Genomic DNA, 25,004 nt, shown 5'->3' with positions numbered 1-25,004 from the left:
TTTAAGTATTTTTTCCTAGGCTCGAAGAAAATTTTACCAATTTAAGTAAAAATTACGTCCTAAGTCACCAATTATTTTACGTATTGTACACTTTTACTTCCAAGTCAAAATATAGGGACAATAAAACGTAAATTTCACTCCATAAATACACCATGAAGTCAGGGACTTAGGGGTTGAAAATAAGGCGAAATATTAGGTAAAATTAACCTTAAACCCTGACCAATAGGTCAAATCTACTAATAAGGTATTTTAGGTGTATTTGCGACGTAATTATTACTTATACGGGGACTATGAAGTCACGGATTTAATGGTTGAAAATAAGTCGAATTACTAGGTAAAATTAACTTCGTACCCTGACCAGTAGGTCAAATTTACTAATCAAGCATTTTAGGTGTATATGCGACGTAATTATTTCTTATACGGAGACCATGAAGTCAGGGATTTAATGGTTGAAAATCAGTCGAAATATTAAGTAAAATTAACTTCGAACCCTGACCAATAGGTCAAATGTACTAATAAGGCATTTTAGGTGTATATGCGACGTAATTATTTCTTATACGGGGACCATGGAGTCTGGGACTTAATGGTTGAAAATAAGTTTCTTATACGTAGACCTTTAGGTCGTCGATTTTATGTCGATTTAGCTACTAATTTTAGGTAAATATTACTTAAAATAGATATCAAATTGCGACCATATAGTTAAAATCACTTGTGAAGTACTATCAATACCATAAGGTTGTGCCGCCATTTTCTTTCATTATAACGAGATGCTAAATATGAAATTGCATAATTTAAGTTGTTATATCTTGAATGGTGCCATCGCACGGTACTTCATTGTGCTAATATTCAAAATAAAACAATATTTTTGATCGAGTCCATACACTCACACACACAAATATTCAATTACAACACTCAATTACAAGCAAATATATGCATTTTGATTTTATAAAATGTTGAAAACTTAAATATTTCAAAAGCCCATCGATAGTTTTGTATGTAAACCTAACATACTGCACGAAAAATTTTTCTGTGCATTAGATTTCATCGTTCTTCATCTGCGTAATCGGCCTAAATTATTTTACATGAATTAGTGGCCGCCATTATCATTGCACAACTTAAAGTTGTTTTCTTGTTAGACATTTTGTTTCTGAGTGAAAAGAATATATAAGCGTAATGTTTGTGTCTCTTTTTCTCTTCATCGCGTCTCATCTAAATATTGCCTCGCAGAGTAATTATATGGATAAAAATATGTCACCATCACGTCTAAAGGTGGTAAAGATTACCAAATTAGTACATTTCAACTACGCGGCACGTCGTGGCGACGTCGAATCCACGTCGGAAACATGACCTAGGGTTGTAATCACTAATTTACCGTCAAATAATACGTCGCCGGCACGTGCGTTTTTTCCCCATTTATGTCGACTCGACGTGCCGACGACGTCGATTCGACGTGCCTCATTTTGGTCCCCTAAATTGTGCGACCTAAAATAGGTGCCTTTTTCGGAATATTGACCAAAAATGTTTGCTGGGTGCCACATGCACACCGTACTACTAGGGGTACTAACTAGGGGTACTGGGGGTAGAGGTAATGTCAGCCAACATTCGCATCTTCAGCAGCAAATTAAGCATATTGTAATATATTTTATTACACAAACGGGTCTACCGCGATAATTACATTGTTTTTACCTAAATTACGACGTTTCAGATGAGTTGCACCAGGTAATTTAAGGTAAAAACAATGAACCAATTCATTCATTCATTGAATGAATGAATGATCGCGGTAGACCCGATTGTGTAATTAAGTGTACAAAACGCGACGCGCGACGCGAGAATTATATACTAAATCATTTATTGATTGAGATATCGACGAGGAATTTACGACGCTGAATATTTAATAAAAATATGTGTGCAAAAAAAACACAAAAACACACACAAACACAAAAAGTCACACTGTTAAAACTGTAAATCAGTCGACGCCAAAGATATGTTTACATTTTGTCTTATTTCAAAGTAATAAGGTGCAACAGTGTAAACATCTAGACACGCGGCAGCGTGTCAAGCCAAGTTCAAGCAAAGGAACTGGCTAGCCAGCGCCGAGTGTAATATTACACGAACCACTTGGTGCCACTTTTGACCCTTCTATAACTCAAAACATCTTTGACGTAAACACATAAAACTACGTGTGTTTAATTATATCCATAAGGATATCTAGAAGCCCAAATTTCATGAAGCTAGCTCAAACGGTTATAAAGGTATGAAGGTCAAAAAGTCGTAAATTTTAAGACTGACTTATGACTTATAGTACCTAAACCTAACCTACTTCCAGATGACCTAGAAGGATGAAATTTGGAATCCAGCTTGGTTATTGTGTGTAACCGTAGGAAAAAATCTAAAAATAAAAGAAAGTTAAAAAATAGGGGAGGTCCCCATACAAAAAAACCACTTTTTATTGGGACTGACATATAAGTACCTAAACCTAACCTACTTCCAGATGACCTAGAAGGATGAAATTTGGAATCCAGCTCGGTTATTGTGTGTAACCGTAGGAAAAAATCTAAAAATAAAAGAAAGTTAAAAAATAGGGGGGGTCCCCATACAAAAAAACCATTTTTTATTGGGACTGGCATATAAGTACCTAAACCTAACCTACTTCCAGATGACCTAGAAGGATGAAATTTGGAATCCAGCTCGGTTATTGTGTGTAACCGTAGGAAAAAATCTAAAAATAAAATAAAGTTTAAAAATAGGGGGGGTCCCCATACAAAAAAACCATTTTTTATTGGGACTGACATATAAGTACCTAAACCTAACCTACTTCCAGATGACCTAGAAGGATGAAATTTGGAATCCAGCTCGGTTATTGTGTGTAAGCGTAGGGAAAAATCTAAAAATAAAAAAAAGTTAAAAAATAGGGGGGGTCCCCATACAAAAAAATATTTTTTTATTGTAGCGTTGGAACCGTTACAAGCAGATATTTGAAACTACCCCAATATATGTATTATTATATTTGTTATATTAAAATAAAGTTAAGTCAAAAAATAAGTGGTATCCCCATACAAAAAACTTGTAATACGCTCTAAACAACCGGCCAACGGTGTGTCGTCGGCGGCGCGCGGCACCACATAATTATACAAAGAACAGAAGTAAAAACCATACAGCGGAAACACAAGAAAAAACATTAAATCTAAATACCTGCCTAGTTTTCTTTACAAAAAGTATTGATATCCCACCAAAAACATAAATGTAAAAAAGGAGAGCCAAGTTCAATACAAAAATTATGCTTGGCTGTGGGGCTCGCCGCAAAAAGAATGGAGATCTAAATGAGTGCCACTGCCAAGTTCTATGCAAAATCCAAATATGTATTTATAGGAACAAAATAACATTATTATAAACAAGTATTAAACTCTATTTCTTTGCTTTATTGGATACCTATAACAATTGCTGTTATTTAAAAAAATGTGAGATCTTAAAAGAGGTTAGATTTGGCTTGGCCAGGTTTTATCAGAATTACAATATAATATAAAATGATTGATATAATGAAAACTGGCCAAGTCAAATCTAACCTACTTTAAGATCTCACATTTTTTTAAATAACAGCAATTGTTATAGGTATCCAATAAAGCAAAGAAATAGAGTTTAATACTTGTTTATAATAATGTTATTTTGTTCCTATAAATACATATTTGGATTTTGCATAGAACTTGGCAGTGGCACTCATTTAGATCTCCATTCTTTTTGCGGCGAGCCCCACAGCCAAGCATAATTTTTGTATTGAACTTGGCTCTCCTTTTTTACATTTATGTTTTTGGTGGTATTTTTGACGTCGACTGTACATGTTAGGAGTGTTGATGTTTGTACCATGATCTAAAACTTAGGTTTAACTAGATAGTACCTAGTTTAAGTATGTATGTAGGTACATTAATTACGATTAAAAAAAAACGGAAAGAAGTGGCGCCATCTACATATAATAAATAATAACTCTTAAGCCCATAAGCTCAAAATAATGAAGTACATTCCGAACCGGAAGAAAGCATACAACTTGGCATGCATGTAGCTTGTATAGGTAAGAAAAAAAGGAAATGAAAGCAACTTGTCAAGTGGGTACTTCCCACTCGATCACCAACTTCAGTGCCCTATTTTTCATTGTTATTTTTACAATGGTCTAAGTCACAACAAAACTGCCAATAAACACCTATTTTTCATTAAATTCTCTACAATAGATGTTATGGAAGTATGATGCTGTGTTGTTTGTTTACTTATAATTTATTGAAGTGACAATAGAACACATACCAATAAAATACCTATTGTGTAAAAGTATAAATTCAAAATTGGTTAGCCTAGCCAGTAATAATGGCACACTAAGAATTATAGTTAATTTTTTTAGATGATTAGTTCAAAACAAAGTTTACATTCAAGTTTACATGTTTAAAGCTCTCCTAAGGAAATTTCGGCGTATCAATACAGAACCAATTAACCCCCAGTGCTTCGAATCATTAAGAAATCCATCCTGTATCAGCTTTGTATAATTACCACAGAGGTACCTACCACATTAGTTATACAAATACAATTTGATTTATAAAGAGTTATAAAAAATACAATTTGATTGTGAACTACACTCATGGACAAATTTAGAGCAATGCTGAAAGCAAGCAATTTTTATTATATGCTTAACATAGGTTTGAGTTGAATATTTGCTGATCAGAGGGCTAGTCCAAGTGGTTTTAAAGAGATCTTACCTTGTCATCAGGTATAACAAGTAACAGACCATGTATTGCGCAGTACTCATACACATAGTCCCGGCACTCGGAGCAGTCTGTAACAATATACAAGGATTATAGGTACTCTACAGGCACAAGCCTATAACATTATAAGTTAGATATCTAGATAGATTGTTGATCTCTTATAAGAGAATCCTTTAACTCTGATATGAATAGGTCTGCTTTGTGTTCTTAACATTTCAAACCAACAAGAACCTTATTTTATAAACTAAAAAGTTTGTTATAATTGGTAAACAAGTTTTTCATTAAATCAATAATGTAAATATCATATATGCCTATAATTTAACACATTGAACATTGTAGGTAAACTAAATACCTACTTTATACAATATAGTGTCATCTATTACTTACAAATGAACTCATCGAAGGGAGGCTCCTCTGGCTCGTAGTAGCAGACCCGAGCCCTCTTTCTGAGATTGAAACCGCTCATCTTCCAGAACAACATGGAAAAAGTAGAAATCAGCTTTACATAAAAATTTGCTTGCTGAACTATTTATTCGTTACAAAACCATAGAAATACAATTCTGATAAAACAGCATTAGATGTAGCTTAGTCTACAGATACATCGAATAGTAAAAAATACAACAAAAGCTACATCAGGACCAAATCAGGACGAGCAACATGTTCGTTCGGTTACGTTTACGTACGATTCAATTGTGAAAAATCAGCTGATTGCTAAATTTAATATGATAGTAAGTTTAACGTTACCTTTGTTTGATTAGTTGCTTTGAGCAAATTATTTCTTCAAATTTCAAATCCACACAACATAAAAGATAGAAAAGAACTTTAACTGCCCGATCAAATCAAAATGAACGATTCCCGGCATTCCCGCCACTTTCCAATTTTTTTTTTACTTTTCTCTCCGCCATAGATGGTAGGATCCTATAGACACGCTATACGCGTGCCACCGTGAAGGACAAAACATATGCAATGCGACACTACGATTGGTCGAATTTATTTGATGCCCAACATAATCCATACAAAACTTTTTAGACCTACGGACCCTACGGTGGAGATGGAGAATAAACAGAGAATACTTTTCGAGGCACAGGCGAGGAATAGGGCACTTTTCGAGGTGGGGAAAAAATGTTATTAAACTCGAGACAGCGTAAGGCGTAACCCTCTCTTTCTACCGCGCGGCGAAAATGTATGCCTGAGCCTGAGGGCCTACCCCGAACCACGTTCGAAGTGTTGCCTCCCTGTCAACCTTACGGACAAATTTACAAGTGCGATAGAGAGGCAACACGTCGAACGTGGTTCGCGGTAAGCCCTCTGCTGTTTCGTATAGGCGGCGCACGGCGCTTGCGTGACGTCATGTGTGACGGACAATGTCATTGTTTTTTATTTAAATGCCATCTAGTGAGTTTCTCTCAAACTGGTATTAATATAACTGTAGTATTCACAGTGATGTGCTTAGGGGTTTCAAGTAATGCGACGAAATAACGCTAGATGGCGTTAACCTCAATTATTATTATACATAGTGCTGCAGACATTTCGCACTAGATGGCGCTGTTATTAACATTTTGTATTACAATGTCATTGAGTTTTCACTTCTGCCGGCACTCCCGGAGTGCAACCCGTTGTTCCCATAGACCTAGGATTCGCTTGCGCTTGACAGACAGCTTAAGTGTGCGAAAGGGAAGCCATCACGTATATGAACATCCCATAAGTGCGAAAGAGTCAGACTACCAATCAGAAAACGTAACCACTTTTGAGTTTGACGACGGCCGCGGACGGCCAAGAGCGTATCACGGTAATTTTCAAATTGAAAAATATACACGGATTAGGACGAAAAATATTAAATAAAGTAATTCAGTGAAGATGGTGTCTTGTAGTGTGCCGGATTGCAGTGTCACAGGGCCAAATAATCCAAGCAAATACTCATTTCAGAGGATTTATGATATTCCGAGCGAAATTTTCATAGCGATATTTTGTCAAATTAACAGCGTAAAAAGTGTAAGAAGCCGATTTATACAGTTCATTATAAGTTTTTCTTCCGTTCCGTGCTAATATTTTATCATATTAGTCAATAATTTAGAATATTTTGTGTAAAAACATAAACTGTTAGTTTACGCTAGGGCTTGACAAAATGTTCATATGACAGTATCGATAACTTGTCGGTATATTAATAGCTATGTAATTATTTCTTCACAAGACATCATTAAGATATTATCTTTTATAACCGACTTCAAATAATAACAATTGTTATACTTTTTTGAAGGTGTTCATGTTTAGCGTGTCATGATAACTTCACTTTCCAACACAGTAAGAGTTACATTAAGATAAGTCTGCAACGATTTTTATGGCAAACGCAGTGCAAGTGTTATTTATACGTCATAATGTCATAGAATTTTAGTGTTTAAAATAACACATTTGAAAAAGTAGTCAATAAAGCAATCAAACATCGACAGATTATTAATATGTTGTAACATGACATCACTATTTTTGATCTCACATAGACAATTTACGCACACACTTGCATTTCATTTTTGGTCACACTTTTGAAGATTGAGAGTTGTTCTTTGTCATATAATTCTTTGGTTGTTCCCCACCATACATTTAGAATGGTTTATGGTGAGCAACAAATAACCCGACCAAATTACGTAGATCGTTTTTGGTACATTGTCAGGAATGTTAAAACGTGTTTTTAATATTGTCGCATTGCGTATGTTTTGTCCCTCACGGAGGCACGCGTATACCACTTTTATAGGCTGCTACCAAGGCCCAATGCCGTTTGTCAAAAAAGGACAACCATACTGTTGACAAGGTGGACTTCAAATCAAGTGTTGCCTTTCTTGATGCGCCCAGGCTGTGTATGTGTGCGTAAAAGCGTATATGTGTGCTCTTTTAGGGATGTGAAAAGTCGATTTTAATCATGTTATATATCGATAAACGCTACACAGCGGAACGAAATAGCGATTAATTGAAGCTTCAATATCTTCGTTAAACATAAACATAATTGAAATGCTAATGGATAATGAATATATTATAATATAATAATATAATTCAATTATTGCGGAACACCTATTTTAGGAGGTATTTATGTATTTTAATTAAATATCTGAACTTTCCATTGGTTCCCTGCTGGGGCGTGACTATAAAATTGTGATCTGATAATCACAATAAAGAATAAAAGCGTTTTTGGTCATTTTAGGTATCGTTAAGCCTTTGAAGTAAAATTAAAATTGCAAGAAATGTCGATAGTTTATCGATATGACTTTATCGACATAGCTACAGCAACGTGGGCCTCATTGTTAATCGTACACTAAACAAAAGTGGCAACAGTGACAGCTCGCTGAGACACCGTCTTTATATATTATAAGTCTATGGTTTATGGCCTCTCATAGATTTACAATATAATATAGAGATACCTTCTCAGCTAGCTGTCACTGTTGCCACTTTTGTTTAGTGTACGATTAACAAAGAGAACAGAAAACGTTGGGCCCTTGGCCATAATCAAGGGCCCAACCTTTTCTGTTCTCTTTCACGACGCAGCAACTAGTATCATTTCTCTCTCCTCGCTCTTTTAAAATGCCGTTTGTCAAAAAAGGACAACCATACTGTTGACAAGGTGGACTTCAAATCAAGTGTTGCCTTTCTTGATGCGCCCAGGCTGTGTATGTGTGCGTAAAAGCGTATATGTGTGCTCTTTTAGGGATGTGAAAAGTCGATTTTAATCATGTTATATATCGATAAACGCTACACAGCGGAACGAAATAGCGATTAATTGAAGCTTCAATATCTTCGTTAAACATAAACATAATTGAAATGCTAATGGATAATTAATATATTATAATATAATAATATAATTCAATTATTGCGGAACACCTATTTTAGGAGGTATTTATGTATTTTAATTAAATATCTGAACTTTCCCTTGGTTCCCTGCTGGGGCGTGACTATAAAATTGTGATCTGATAACCATAATAAAGAATAAAAGCGTTTTTGGTCATTTTAGGTATCGTTAAGCCTTTGAAGTACAATTAAAATTGCAAGAAATGTCGATAGTTTATCGATATAACTTTATCGACATGGCTACAGCAACGTGGGCCTCATTGTTAATCGTACACTAAACAAAAGTGGCAACAGTGACAGCTCGCTGAGACACCGTCTTTATATATTATTAAGTCTATGGCCATAATTAAACTTGACAGAATGAGACGAAGTTGCTATGTTAAATTTGGTTTGTGATGCTTGGAATAAAGCCTCCTCCAGACTATGCGCGTGAATCGCGGGCGAAGCCGCGAACGCAAGTGTGGCGTCGATTTCGCAGATTGTTCACGTCTTCGCGCCTTGTTCTCCGTTTTTTGTCGGTATTTCGGCCCGCGTCAAAGGAGACGCGAAGCGCGAACTTGCAAGACTCCACATTACACACTATTATGGCTCTTCTGTGGCCAGATAAATATTAATTATATTATGATTATATTACATTAAGCAGCTATATTTTACGGTTTCACAAGAAATCAAAATGGAAAAACAGCTAAATCACGTATGATGCCATTGATAACTAACAGTTAAACTCGATCAGCTGATGCTTTTCCGCCATCTTGCCGCAAACCAAACTGCGAAATCGCCGCGATATGTTCGCTCCGCGACGTCGCGCCGCGATTCACGCACATAGTCTGGAGGCGGCTTATGGCATAAAATATAAAGCCCCCTACAGACTATGCGCGTGAATCGCGGGCGAAGCCGCGAACGCGAGTGTGGACTGTGGAGTCGACTTCGCTGTCTGCGAACATCGACGCCACAGTCGCGTTCGCGGCTTCGCGCCGCGATTCGCGCACGAGTGTGGAGGGGGCTTGAGGTCGGTAATAATAATAACATCTAGTAACGAGTAGTTTTTTTTATTTTTCTTTTTACAATCCATGTATGTCAATCAATGTATAATAAGATTTCTACGAACAAGAAAGAAGACATTTTTAATCGATAGAATCGTAAATTGTTAGTGAAATCTTGGTGAAATCACAATCATAAGTATGGCAACACTCAAAACGCATACTCGACTAAATTAAAATGTAGATCGTATAATGACATGTTATGTGACAACTCTTTCTTTGATACTGCTTTTGACGTAAGAACGTCTCATTTTCGCCACCTTGTGACAGTCAAACGTGGCTTTTGTATAAAGCCAGATTATAGCCAATTAAAGTCAGTCAGTTGTCTCACCACTAAACATTCGACTCTTTGTCGACACATATCTTTTTTATACGAAATTCATCTGAGATTTTCAACCAAAGATGGTTTACACAATGTCTTGAAAAGTAAACAAACTGGGCGTTATCGGGAACTTTCTTTTGGTGAGGCAACAGCCCGAGATTTTGTGAAGTGATGTGGTTAAACCGCTAATTTTGTGAAGTTTTTCTACCATAACGAGTGTTACTGACTTATTGTGCTAACAGTTTATTTTCTCACGCTCCGTGTTCCGTGTTCTAGATGGTCGTCGGACGACCTGATAATGTCAGAGTACGATCTTCAGTTCCAAGCGGACTTGGAGAAGGCGCAGGCTCTGAGTTTAGAAAGCCTAGCGCTCGAGCAATTTCGGAGAAATAAACAACTGAGCGGAGGTGAAAACTGTAAGTATTAGCTCACAAAAATTCTTACACCGATTAAAAAAAAATGCATCTCATTATTCCGTGACATTACTTTTTTTTTAAATTTGCTTGGACAGGCTATGACCCTTCGTCAACTGCCGATGCCGTAATGTTCTGCATCATTCAGCATTCACAACTGTCATCTCAAGTAGTTTGTGTTTACAACATCAATCAACTTTAGAGGCCTTGTTTGGGGTGAACTTTGAACTAACTTTATGGGATGTTATTTGCTGTTATAAACATTCTTGTTTATGCAATGGACAACATCAGATGAATTTATAGTGTTTAAAAGTTTCTGTTTTCGAGTTGGTATTGAACGCTAATGCTAACTGAGGAATAGTATTATGTATCAAGAAATGTTTTTGATTAAAGCGAAGACTGTGGTGGTGTGTGATTAGGAATTACTGCTGTAGTTAGAAAGACTCGAGATACCTTAGAAAACTATTTTTGACACAAAAAATATATAACAGTCTTATTACATTAAATTGAATGTTGGTATCTTGATAGACCAAATTAATTTGCTGTTTGTGCACATTTGTTTACCTAATGTTTACTTGTTTTATTCAAGATTTAATAGCAGTAAGTTAGTGTAACATTTATGTACCTACGTTTGATTTTCCTCAAGGTAATTAATTCAATTTTAATTTATATATTAGTATTATTATAATTTGATGTGAAACAAATTAATGTAGGTTCTCAAAATACTTTAAAGTATTATAATATTTTAAACTTTCACGTTTTGAACACATATTAACTCACATTATAGACTAAAGTATTACCTACTTTTTTCTGTTACCATGCTTTGTGTCCCATTGGGAAAAGACTGAACTTTTTTCTCAGATCATGTGCTCAACCATCTTTTTAGGCTTGTTTAGCTCTTATATTAAAATGTTTTTTAACACAGTTCCATTTTTCTGATTTAATCAGTAGTGCAAACACCAAATTAACTTCTTCTACATAAATACACTACTATGATAGTACCTCCTTATTCATAAACATTTACTAAAGTTGACAAGCCGATAACAATTGTTTGTCCCTTTCCGATATATTGGTATGATGGAAAGGGTCAAACGATTACTATCGGCTTGTCAACTTTAGTAAACGTTTATGAATATGGGGGCTAGTATTTACTTATCAATGGGAAAAAGGAAGTGAAGATTGACAACCTATCAGTGTATGCGACACTTTGCCGTTTGGTAGCTGGCAGTCAACGCATATTAATAAAAATATAAAAAAATGGTGCCGAGTGCTTTCTGTGAGTGATATACTGTATCAATTTCTTTAACCATTCTGCTCCAACTGCCGTGCAAATTTATGATGATATGTCACGATAAAACAGTGTTTTGTCAAACTAGCGTCAAACCCGATAAGTTTGGAATCCGAAATAAAAACAATGCTTATTTTCATTCAATCAATTTTTATTATCTTTAACTACAAAAAAGCTTTTTTTAAGTTAAAAAAGCTGTGGCTATCGGACCGGAATTAACTTGTTCGTGACTATAGATATTATATATTTATTATATTTAACGTAGGTATTCTATATATTTGTTATATTGTTAATTCCAAATTTTATCTTATATTATTTATTTTCGCCCTCTTTTATAATTTGATTGACTTTCCTCTAGTCTATTGTACTCAGTGCTATATTTGTCTACCGTTCTTCTTCAATTCTCATCTACTCAAAGGTTAACTGGAAGAAATCCCTTAAAGGGATAAGTTCGCCTTTGTACTGCCTATCCTGTGTCATAAATTTGTGTTTTGTGTTTTGTACAATAAAGAGTTTATACATACATACATACATACATACATACATACATATAGTTCGTTTTTAGGGTTCCGTACCCAAAGGGTAAAATGGGACCCTATTACTAAGACTTCGCTGTCCGTCCTTCCGTCCGTCTGTCACCAAGCTGTATCTCACGAACCGTGATAGCTAGACAGTTGAAATTTTCACAGATGATGTATTTCTGTTGCCGCTATAACAACAAATACTAAAAACAGAATAAAATAAAGATTTAAATGGGGCTCCCATACAACAAACGTGATTTTTGACCAAAGTTAAGCAACGTCGGGAGTGGTCAGTACTTGGATGGGTGACCGTTTTTTTTTGCATTATGGAACGGAACCCTTCGTGCGCGAGTCCGACTCACACTTGCCCGGTTTTATTTTTGTTAGCATTAGAAATAAGGTAAACAATCTTGATGTGACTTTTAATTGAAAAACACGTTTTAAAAATAAGTTACGGCAAATATGTAACAATTACGAATCTAATACGATCATTTATATTCTTCTGCTTTCATAAGTAATAGTTACTGATTTTTGAAACGCGTTTTTCAATTAAAAGACATGTCAAGATCGCTTACCTTCTTTCAAGTCCTTTATAATGCTAAAAAAAACGAACTATATTGAAGGAAGGACAAATAAACTTAAATCTTTATATTTACATAGGTATACAAATTACTATCAATTACAACTAAACATTTATACTAACAAACCATTCACCTTTCCCTGTTTCTTGTTTGTTATTGGGAGTTGCCCAAAGGCCCCTTAGTTGTTTTCTTTCCATAATATGACAAACGAAATTGACGAAATAATGCCAAATTTACTGTAATTTAAGCATATAATTTTAAAATTAGAGTGTAGCTTGATTGTATGGGAGAATTGGGAGATGGGACATGGCGGGTTTGCGTTTCTATTAACGTGTTGTGATTTTAACGTATTTGAAGGAGGATAATTGGTATCATTAATGTAATTATATCGAGAATGATGTGGTGGTTTCACACATTTGCAGTGTTGTACCTACCTGCCTTATACTAATGGGTGTTAATTAGCAGTTAATGTTAAACTTTCATTCTAATGCATCTAATTAACACTATGATTCCTAATTAGTAATTAGACTCAGATTATTTCAGTTTATAGTCATTAGACTGATAATCAATTTAGATAATCAGATTATTACTATTATTAGAGGATATACTTAGATGTTTTTGCGGTATATCCATGGACTTTAAGCATATATGCTTATAAAAAGATTGAAACTTAATTTTTTTTCAACAGCAATGGTATAAGTAACAAAAAAGTCACATTTTTTGCAGGTTAATTAAGTATGTTATTAGTGGGTGGCGTTGTTTTTGTCGATTATTCTACTAGTGTTAAAACTACTGAGCCGATTTTGATGTATGAGATCAATTTGATTCGTGTTTTTTGGCATTGTCTGCATAGGTATTTAATAAACTTGCTAAAGTTTTTCAGAATGTTTACTTGTTTTGCGTAAATACAGCTCGTGTTTGTTTACCCTTTATTTATAGAAACGAGATCTAAATATTTAGGAACCAATTTAAACAATAATTTCTAACAACAAAACAATGAAGTCACGTCGTAATTTTTCGGTCCATTGACATTATTCCTAACTTTGACAACACAAAAACAATACTTTAGATAAACAAACAATACAGTCGGCGGCAGAAGTTGCTAAACCGGCCAGGTGCTCAAAATGATCTTGACGAGACTTTACTGTTAAGAGAATAAGAGCGTGTCAACGTAAATTTGAACACCTCGCCCGGTTAGCAACTTCTGCTCCTGACTGTACAAACACAAACATCGATTGTCGAATCCATATCTAATCCATATCCATATCGACAGATAATGTCAGCGCAAGCGCCAGTACCCGCCGGCGCGAGGAGACGGAAGGACCTCCGCCCGCGCTGCCGCCGCCCCCGCGCCGCCCGTCACGAGGGCGAACGAGCACGGACACCTCCAAGTGAGTATGAGACCCTGGTACTTTTTAACCTTTAGAGCCACTTGCACCATCCCACTAACCCGGGGTTAACCGGTTAATCCAGTGTCAGATTGTACTTGATAGCCATGGTAACACCAGGTTTAACAGGTTAACCCAGGGTTAGTGAATGGTGCAAGTGGCCCAGACTCCTATTATTCAAAACAAATGCAATTATAATATAAATGCAGTAAAGGTCAAAATACAATGGAATGGAAGACCTGTCCTTCTCTGGGTTGCTAGAGGATATAGTTGCCAGACAGACCCTGGAGTATCTTGTGACCTAAACCACAGAATAAATAATAGTACTAGGTACAGAAAACTCACTCTCTAACAAAACGCGTCTGTCATGATCAGCACAGATATGGCCGCTAGGTGGCGACAGCGCCACGCGCGGCTTATGGCAAACCCCAAAATTGGGGTCGAACGGATGTACTTTTAGCTACCTGTAGCAAAGCGACGAAATCGCGGAGTGAGCCACGCCTGCCTAAACCAATAGTATTAGATTCTAGACTCTGTAACCAAGAGATGAAAGGCACCCATTTCTTTCTGAGGTAGTTTGGCGGTCGAACGCAGTGAGGCATAGCCGCCAGGTAGCACTACTTACCTATTGTTCATACCTATAGGCAATAAGTATTCAAATCGTACATTTTCATGTCAATTCAAATCTCATGCTCAACATCAAATTCTAAACAAGATAAACCGCAGTACATATATCACGCTTTGAACTGAATAAGTGAATATGTATTGTATTATGTACACTACAGACGCCATCAGATATATCGAAGCGACCGAAGTGCTCAAAATATCTGGACACGCACTCTAGCGCCACGACAATAGAGGCGCGTGTTCAGATATTTGTGGCCTCGGCCGCTCCGATATATCTGTTCACTAGGTTTATCAAGGAACAAATTGCTCCATTCATTATAAAACAGGTGCATCAAAGTGAATGGCGTATCAATTAAAATATCGTGACTTGCTCACGTATAACACGATACGTTTAATACATGCGTTGCATCATCTTTTTGTTTTAAGTGCTCGCTATTGTAGCTATATGAAAAAGTGAATGCCATTGGTAAAAAATAGTACATTGTGTACCGAGGGGGGTACCTAAGAGAGATTTTGTAAACGAGGTCTATAATTCACGACAGCCGCAGGCGTATAGATAACCGAAGATTTCAAACTTCTTTAACTAAAATACCGTCAAGGAACTCAAGTTCAGTATCATTTTGTAGCCATAGCAATTAAATTCATTTTTTTTCTGTGAACATACTTAAAATTAAGGGCTATATCTATAAGACCCAATTTTCTAATTGACCATTTTTGATGTATCAAGTTTTGTCAGCGGCTGAACCACTCAAGTAAAAATACCCATATCGGTATTTCTCATGGCTCCTCTACACGATGGGCCAACGCCGGCCACTCCAAGGGACGCATTTATGCGTTAGAGGGAGCAAGTGACATTGCTATCTCATCCTACCGAATAAATGCGTCCTTTGGAGTGGCCGGCGTTGGCCCATCGTGTACAGGAACCATCAAAGTGTAATGTCATCTTTAACTTTTTCAGATCTACAAGCACCAGTCCCACTAGGAGCGAAAGCAGCGACCTCATATCATTTGCGAGTCCCACGAGCAAGTCGGCCCCCAAGGACCCGCACGCGTCTCTCAAGGAGTACATCGAACAGTTTACCAAGTAAGATACAATACAATACAATACAATACTCTTTATTGCACACCTCACATACACGTAGTTTACAATAACAATGAACAATAAAAAAAAAATGTGTTATCGCTTAAGAGCCATCTGTTCCAGACAACCTTTGGGTATCGAAGACATAAGAATTACAATATACGGAAGATAAATACATACATATTACATACATACATATAATCACGCCTATTATCCGGAGGGGTAGGCAGATACCACGGATTTCCACTTGCTACGATCCTGACATACCTCTTTCGCTTCCTTCACTTTCATAACGGGGATGTAATAAAGGGGGTGCATTTTATCTTTTTATTCTCCCGGTTAACCCGTTTATGATGAATATTTTACATACATACATCACTGGCTCAGTGACCCAAAGAGGATCTTGGCCTCTGACACAAGAGAGCGCCATTCTGCCCTATTCTGCGCCACTTCACGCCAGTTGGGTATTCCGAGGGCGGACAGGTCTTTTTGGGCTTCGTCACTCCAGCGGTATCTGGGACGCCCAGACGGACGTTTTCGCCCGGGTGCCCCACATACGCTCTTCTCACAGCACGATCCTCCCCCATCCTCTCCAGGTGACCAAGCCAGCCGCTGGCTTGGTCACCTGGATGATGAATATTTTAATAAATAGAAAAGAATATAATAAAGGCATAAATAACGAAGCACACGATATCTATGTTGTCATCATTATCTCCGTCGAATACTGTTATCAGTACTACTTAAATTGCAGATTACTCTTATCTCGATATATGTACACAAGTTCTGTGTACGGCAGGAGACGCGCTTAGAGCAAATTAATCAGTACTACGCCCTAATAGCCTAATAGGTAGTAACCATTTATTTTGACGGAGTGGGAATGCGTTTACGCACGGTGGGACTCGCTCCTCCTTTTTGGGGGATTTGGCCCTACCACTAAACCCACTCCGGCGTTTCATCCTCTTTGCCGTTCGTGAGGCGCACTGTAATCAATTAATCATAAATAAAAAGATGTCCATAAATTCTAACTCAATATTTTTTTAATTTCAGCGTAACCCAGCAGACGCAAGAACTAGCGCTAACCACAACAAATCAACCAGCAACCATGAATAATCACTACTACAACCAGCGCCCCGGCTTCCCCCCATACCCTTACAACCAACCCCCATATAACCAATACCCACCATTCCAATCACCCCCATACCCTAGCTCCCCCTACGGCATGCCTACTCCCATGACCCCACCTTACCCTTACTACCCCCCTGAATCACCTTACACCGCTCCAAGGTTCCCTAACATACCCTATAGTCAAACTAGATTATCATCCCCAGCACCTTATGTCGGTTACCCGCCATCCCCTCACACGCCTATATACAACTATAACACAACTAATCTTATCTCCCGACCTACGCGGCCTACACCGAGTATATACCCGCAGTTGAGCCAAGTGCATAGCTACCCTCCTATGCAGGCTGGTACTGTTAATACAACTGGTACTAATAGTACTGAAGTGAAAGAAACAGTGGATAGCAGCAAGGTTAGGAAAACGTCAGAAGTCAGCAATGGGGTAAGTTTATTTTTACTTTATGATTATTGAGATAGATTTTAAAGTTGCCTGCAAGCACGTTTTATTACACATGCTTGCATGCTTATTAGAAAATCGAAATCTTAACAACTTATTTTCGGCGGATTTCTCGGCTTTCTAGTAAGCAGTTAGAGACGAGAAACGTGTAAAATTATGCTACAGACAGACGGTAGAGTCGCCAATATTTTGACGTATTTGGATGCATTTATCGTGTCGAATCTGGCCGCGCCTCGGTCGCAATAACAATATTTCATTCTTTATGATTATTGAAAGGCAAATATAATAAATCCAATCGCTATGATAATCGTCTATACGGTCAATAGCTTAGCCTAGCCACGTGACAATTACATATTTATAAAAAACACCTATAGAAATTTAAACAATGCGTGGAATTAATCATGTTACTTTTCGTTTACATCTGATATCAATTTTTATTTTGATTTTTGTTGATAAACTACTACTACCCGTTACTTTCCTATTAGTCAATTCCGCTTCTTTTTTAGAACTATCAAAACAATTTACTAGTATGGAATTTATATGAAAACTCTATCATATTCATAGTCATATTTTATTAAATAGAAATTGTGTTTAAAAATAACTCCTATCCATATTTTTCTAATAATTATCTGGTGCTTTATTTCTTGCACGATGTGAAATAATTTATTTAAGCGGAGGAAACATCCCTATTGTTATATTTGCCAAGGTCCAGTGATCCAAAAAGTCACAAACTGGAATCTGCGTCGATTTTTTACATTTTTCTTTTATTTTCTCCAGATGTGTCCACAGTTTAATTTGAAATTCACCAGTTTCCATAATTTTCGCAGTCGAACGAATCCGCGGACACCGTCGGCAGCCTGCCTCACTCGAACCTGATAGACTTCGGCCGCAAGGGCCAAGGTAGCGTGCGAGTCAGTGTGCTAGAGGCCTTCGATCCGCTACTAACTGAGCCCAGTAGCCCGGGTGAGTGGTGTGTCTCATTCTTTACCTCCTAAGTCCCGGTGTCCATTTAAAAGTACAAAATCTGTAATGAAATAAAAAATGGGTTTATTATAGTACATTACAAGTGCGAATTATGTATCATACAACATTTAAAGAGGCCCACAGATTACCAGTTCGTCGGACGATATCAGCCTGTCAGTTGTTCGGGGCTGTCAAATTTTGGGTTTAGCTGACAGACGGACATAGTCCGGCGAATCAGTGGACCCCTAAACGGTACATACGGCCCTTTTAATTTTCGACATAGTTACGTATCTAATGTGCTAATTATCGCACTAGTGCGGTAAAGTAGCACCATATGTAATGTACTGTAATAAATATTATTTAAATAAAGGTTCCAAATTTAAGAACACAAAGATTACTCTGGGACTTAAGAGGCCATACTTCGGGGTTTTCCGTGTAAGAATGTTGGACATTAGTTGAAGGAAATATTCCACTATATATAGGTATATAACTCGTTCGCGTTAAAAATGCAGTAAAATCATCATTGTCCGCCGGCCTAGCCACGCCCGTAACTAATCATATCGATCCCAATTAGAAAGGCTACTAAACTTAAATAGAATGCAATTAAAACCCCGAGGTATTCTCATTGGAGTCATGACATTTTTATTTGATAAATAATTATTTATACGTCGAAATATAAATAATTATTGATCAAATTCGTTATCTTTTAAACTCATGGACCTCATGGTCTAGAAGTAAAGTCCATTTTCGAAATACATTTCATTCAATTTTTGCAATAATAATTTTTTAATTCATATGTTTGACATCGTGTGTTTCATCTAATAGAGCAGGTATATTCCGGGAGCAGTGTTGAGGTGACATTTTGTGTGATAACTGTGTGGTGTGTTGTGACTTGTGTTAATCTGATCATATGTGACTTATCACATTGAGTTATTATTACTTCATATTGAGAAGCCATACCCTCCCAAGGCCCAAGGTCCTACCTATAGTACTTATTCAGTTCAATGAAATTATAATCATATTCGATTGGAACAGAGTTGCTTTTGCCTCGTATCGTTCAAGTTTAAAACAACGCAAAATCACCTCTATTTCCTACACTCTTCTTCCTCGCGTTATCCCGGCATTTCGCCACGGCTCATGAGAGCCTGGGGTCCGCTTGACAACTAATCCCATGATTTGACGTAGGCACTAGTTTTTACGAAAGCGACTGCCATCTGACCTTCCAACCCAGAGGGTAAACTAGGCCTTATTGGGATTGGTCCGGTTTCCTCACGATGTTTTCCTTCACCGAAAAGCGACTGGTAAATATCAAATGATATTTCGTACATAAGTTCCGAAAAACTCATTGGTACGAGCCGGGGTTTGAACCCGCGACCTCCAGATTGCAAGTCGCACGCTCTCACCGCTAGGCCACCAGTGCAACTCTATTTCCTACACTAAAGGTTCAAAAGTCTGTGGCAAATTTTGCATTTTTCATTTGTATGGCTGGGCCTGAGGATACCAAACGAGCGGGAAGTGAACCACGCACAGACAAAACATCCTCCAGACTGAGCATAGTCGCGCTACCCCCTCTGCCACGCATACGGTAATTTTACTCCATGTTCGAGTCGAAAGTGTCTTTGTGTGACGTCCGTGTCTTTGAACGGACCAATCACGGCACGGGTCTTCGGTCACCTCGTCCCGCGCACCCCCGCATTTTTGGCATCAACGGTTGCATGAAATAATTGCTCTAAACTCGGTCTAGAGGAATCCTAGTCTATGGAACCACGCGACCAAACCATGGCGCTTACGACGTTTTAGGTCGCGAGACTCACGCTCTGGTTCCATATCCTCCTAAGGCACGAAAATGCAGAACCCAAAAGTTGCCAATGAAATTTGAACCTATGGTGCAGGTAATAGGGTTGATATTTATTTGTTTGGATATTTAACGAAACAAAAGAAATACAACTCTGTTCCAATTGAATATGGTTTAAATTTCATCGAACTGTAGAAGTACTATAGGTGGGAACTTGGGACTTAGGAGGATAGTTTGTTGTCGGCCGACAACAACTCATGGCGCAAAACACTGGTTCTCTAACTCTATGCCAGTTCTATACGGGGTAATAATAGTTTGATGGACTATCATGATTCATGACAATCATGACATTTATGACACTATTCACATACATTGGTTTGCAAGATTTTGTTTTATTATAATCTGACATCTAATAAAACACGTTTTTCTCTTGATTACTAGAAATTATATTTCAACATTTTTGTAACTCTTATAACAACATTGATTACCTTGTTTTTTCTTTATTTCTACAATTAGCTCTTCTCTTTAGTTATACCATAGAGAATTGATTGTAATAGAGAGGTAACACAGGATGTTATCGAATTAACTTTAGACTGAGTTACCGCAAAATGTATGGAGCTGTACAGCGCCATCTCTTTACCTGTCAAATTTGAAGCAAGAAAATGTCTTAGATTTTACGCATTTTACTAAATCAATGTATATTTTACTTAACGTCATTAGATTCACATGACCATATATTTATGACCACTATGTCCGCATCGATATTTCTAACTCTACAGAATATGCAGTCGCTAGCGAAGGCTCCGGCAGCGTATACGAAGAATACGACCCTTTAGACTTTCTCTACGGCGAGACAGAGATGCGAGAGACGCCGGTATACGGGAAGATCGATAGAAGGAAAGAGAGCGCTATATTGCCGTCGCCTCCGCCTAAGAACATACCTAGCGTGCCGGCCGTCGTTAAGAGGACCACTACTGTAAGTTTTACCTTTAATTTTTAAAATTAAAAAAAAACCTACAATATTAAAACAAAGTCATTTAGTGAGTTGAATTGAATCATATCTAAGGGTGGTATTCTATCTGTCCAATATCTCGGTCCAATGTTATTGCTTCTCACTCTCGCATTAAGTGAAATGTGAGACAATATACACATTGGGCAAAGAAATTGGACTAGCAAAATTTATAAACAAAGGTAATGTTTTCCCGCCAAATGTCTTTATGGAAATATAGGGATCCTATCTCATCGCATAATAATTGATTGTCCTAATTAGTGAATGCAATCCCGACTCGGGATTGCAAATTCGAGATCCCGCGGGATTAGAAATATCAATCCCGCGGGATCCCGGAATTTTCGGGATCCCGACTAGATTAAAAAAAAAGTAAAATTCGATTGAATTAAAACGATAATAAACGGCATGTTTGTGATGGTGACGTTAATTAAAATAACATATTAATAGACAGAAAACATTATTCTTTAATATTATTAACTAAATCATCATCAGTTTTCCTTGGAAATTAACAAAGGTAATCAAAACAATAAGTATAACTAATAAGAATCAAAACAATAAGGAATTAGAGAGTATTACAGGTGATTTTGAAAGTGACTTATTAAAAAACAAAGGGTATTAAGAGTGTTATCTGCTAAACGGCATCTTACATCCGTTGCAATGTACCCAGCTGCTGAGAATGCCCTCTCCGACTCAACACTGATTGGCAACAGCGTGGCGAAGCAATTACATAATATATGCAAACTGCAAAAATCTCCCCCTTGTTCCTCCAAGTGGAACTCCACTTGCGCCCCGAGTGGACGTGTGTAGCGTCGCTGACGACTGCCGCCCAATCCCGTCAATCCCGAACGGGATCCCGTCATATTATGCGTCGGGATTGATCCCGAAAAATTACACGGGATCTCGCGAGATCGGGATCGGGATTGCATTCCCTAGTCCTAATGTAATGTTACGCATAAATCTCTTTTCGCATATTTTTTCTCCAGCTGAAACAGAAAGTATTTTCGAAAATATTTTGCATAGGTTGTGTAGAATAGGGTTGGTTAGGTTAGGTTTGTGTTATAATTTTTCAGAAATGTTAATATTTCCAGCACAATAATAATTATGCGAAATGAGTTTTATGCGTAACATTACATTAGGACAATCAATTATTATGCGACCCAATATGGACCCGGAAATATAGTTTTAAAAAGTATATGCGATAGACCACCTCTTTGTTTCATATTTGTGTATTGCAAAAGTTAACTAGTGACCTTAGACTCTTAGAGCATTTAGTAACTGGAGACGCCTTGTCTATCATTTTCTGTACAAACCACTCTGCCGATTTTTGCGGGGGAGGGGCACGTCAAATATATGGCTATTATGTACGTAACGTAGAAATATTACGCGCAAAATCAAGTTGCTAGCTGCAACTTGGTTTTGCGCACGCTCGTATTCTCAATTTTTCTGTATGCTTCTGAGACCTGGTCAATTAAATCAGCTGATAGGAAATGCATTGATGCCTTTGAAATGTGGTGCTACCGGAAAATGCTAGGGATATCTTGGACCGAACACCGGACCAACGCCTCTATACTCAAAGAGTTCGGAGTAACCACCAGACTCTCAACCACATGTCTCCGGAGAGTACTTGCGTTCTTCGGACACATAGCCAGGAAGACTGGAGACAACCTGGAAAAGCTAATGGTCACAGGTTCGATGGAAGGAAAGAGAAGGGGCCGCAGTCCAACGCGATGGTCCCACCAACCTGGTCGCTAAGCAAATCGCTATCCATGAAGGTCCATGATGCCTTAGAAGTCGCAAGGGATCAAATAGACTGCAAATCTGCAATGCGGAATTATGTGCTCCACTAGGAGGGCACGACCCTCAGCACTGAGGAGAGCGAAGCAAGGACGAGGAGAAATAGCCATGTCCAAATGTCAGATAAAGGTCAGTCCTTAAAGTTTGCACAATTGTGCAAGGTTTTCGGCAGAGGGGTATGCTCTTAAAGGCGACTCCAGTTATTAAATGCTTTAAACTAGTGACATATGTAAATTGCTATATAAAAAAATACTTATAATTCCTGGTTTCAGAACAAACTGTACGACTGCATAGTGAAATGTAGGACGAGGAACAGTGATAGCGAGCACAAAGCGTTTTTAAAGATGGTGTTAGATGTAAGAAGTAAGTACATAGTATAATTCCTAAACTGTGTTTTGTTTAAATATTTAAAGCTTTATTCATAAACGTATGTCAAAAACGTTTGTATCTATCCGTCATTTGTCACTTTGACACTTTGCTATATAATAATAGTCTTTTTGTGCATCGAGATACTGCTTTCACTTGGCGGGCCATAATTCTGTAATTTAAATTATATAAAATCGTCGGGTGACAAGCAAAACTAACACCATTGAAATTATTGGACAATAAACCGTGTTACAAGCGTAATAAGGTGCAGAATTTATAACCCATATGTCAAATTTATTTGTTTTAATGATAATTATTGATGTTTACAGAAAGATTCGTCCATTCTGACCACGCGAGCAACCCCGGGCACGTGGTGGCGGCCCGCTCGGGGGGGAAGTACCCTCCCAACACTAGTATCAAGATTCTAGTCCATCACAACCATTCGGAAGAGCCGATCACTTTCACATCTGATGGTAAACTATTATAAACCCTAACTTCCTTGTCATAAAGACTAGACATAGACAAAGATTAGCCCATTCTGACCACGCGAGCAACCCCGGGCACGTGGTGGCGGCCCGCTCGGGGGGGAAGTACCCTCCCAACACTAGTATCAAGATTCTAGTCCATCACAACCATTCGGAAAACCTATCACTTTCACATCTGATGGTAAACTATTATAAACCTTAACTTCCTTGTCATAAAGACTAGACATAGACAAAGATTCGTCCATTCTAACCACGCGAGCAACCCGTAAACTATTAAACTTGAAGTGTTGTCAAAGTCAAATTACTCTGCTTCACATTCCAAAACCATTCTGTAGAATCCTTCGCGGGTCTGACCGTAAACAATTGTAAACCTTAAATGTATTGTTATGAAGACTAGTTTACTGTAAAAATAGTTAAAATACCCTACTAATACTAGAATCAATATTCTAGTCTATAGTTCGTTTTTTTTAGCATTAGAAAGAACTTGCAAGAAGGTAAGCGATCTTGACATGTCTTTTAATCGAAAAACGCTTTTTAAAAATCAAAAACTATTACTTATGAAAGTAGAAGAATATAAATGATTGTATTAGATTCATAATTGTTACATATTTGCCGTAACTTATTTTTAAAATGTGTTTTTCAATTAAAAGACACATCAAGGTTGTTTACCTTATTTCTAATGCTAAAAAAACGAACTATAGTCTACCACAATCAATTAGAGAAGCTGTTTACTTTCACATCTGATGATAAAACTATTATAAACTCTATTAAAAAAAACTATATTGTTATAAAGGCTAGTTTATTTTAAAATACAAGGCAGGGTCGCCATGTAAAGATGAGTGTCGGGGACAAGTAAGGAAAGTCATGTATAAACATGCCACCACCACAAAAAGTTTGCCACTATATAGCAACATCTGCTAACTGCTTCAGCAGTTAGTGTTCTGCCTTGTTATTACTTTGTTTGACACATTCGTTTTTTAGCATTAGAAAGAACTTGAAAGAAGGTAAGCGATCTTGACATGTATTTTAATTGAAAAACGCTTTTTTTAAATCAGTTACTATTACTTATGAAAGCAGAAGAATATAAATGATCGTATTAGATTCATAATTGTTACATATTTGCCGTAACTTCTTTTTAAGGTGTGTTTTTTATTTAAAAGACACATCAAGATTGTTTAC

General features: G+C 37.3%; 1 protein-coding gene across 1 annotated transcript in view; it reads left to right on the top strand.

The window, feature by feature from the left end:
* Positions 1–9,949: 9,949 nt before the first annotated feature.
* Positions 9,950–25,004, top strand: part of LOC134666835 (phosphatidylinositol 4-phosphate 3-kinase C2 domain-containing subunit alpha) — a 37,683-nt gene continuing 22,628 nt past the window's right edge. The window contains exons 1-8 of the mRNA XM_063524153.1: positions 9,950–10,351; positions 14,012–14,129; positions 15,712–15,837; positions 16,882–17,398; positions 18,241–18,376; positions 20,951–21,147; positions 23,247–23,337; positions 23,670–23,813. Of these exons, the coding sequence (XP_063380223.1) occupies positions 10,234–10,351; positions 14,012–14,129; positions 15,712–15,837; positions 16,882–17,398; positions 18,241–18,376; positions 20,951–21,147; positions 23,247–23,337; positions 23,670–23,813 (1,447 nt within the window). The 5' untranslated portion in view covers positions 9,950–10,233. The remainder of the gene's footprint in view (positions 10,352–14,011; positions 14,130–15,711; positions 15,838–16,881; positions 17,399–18,240; positions 18,377–20,950; positions 21,148–23,246; positions 23,338–23,669; positions 23,814–25,004) is intronic.

The sequence above is a fragment of the Cydia fagiglandana genome, chromosome 8, assembly GCF_963556715.1.
Source record: "Cydia fagiglandana chromosome 8, ilCydFagi1.1, whole genome shotgun sequence".
In the NCBI taxonomy this organism is placed as follows: domain Eukaryota; kingdom Metazoa; phylum Arthropoda; class Insecta; order Lepidoptera; family Tortricidae; genus Cydia; species Cydia fagiglandana.
Note: the sequence above shows the minus strand (reverse complement) of the source record. Positions and strands in the feature narration are given on the sequence as shown.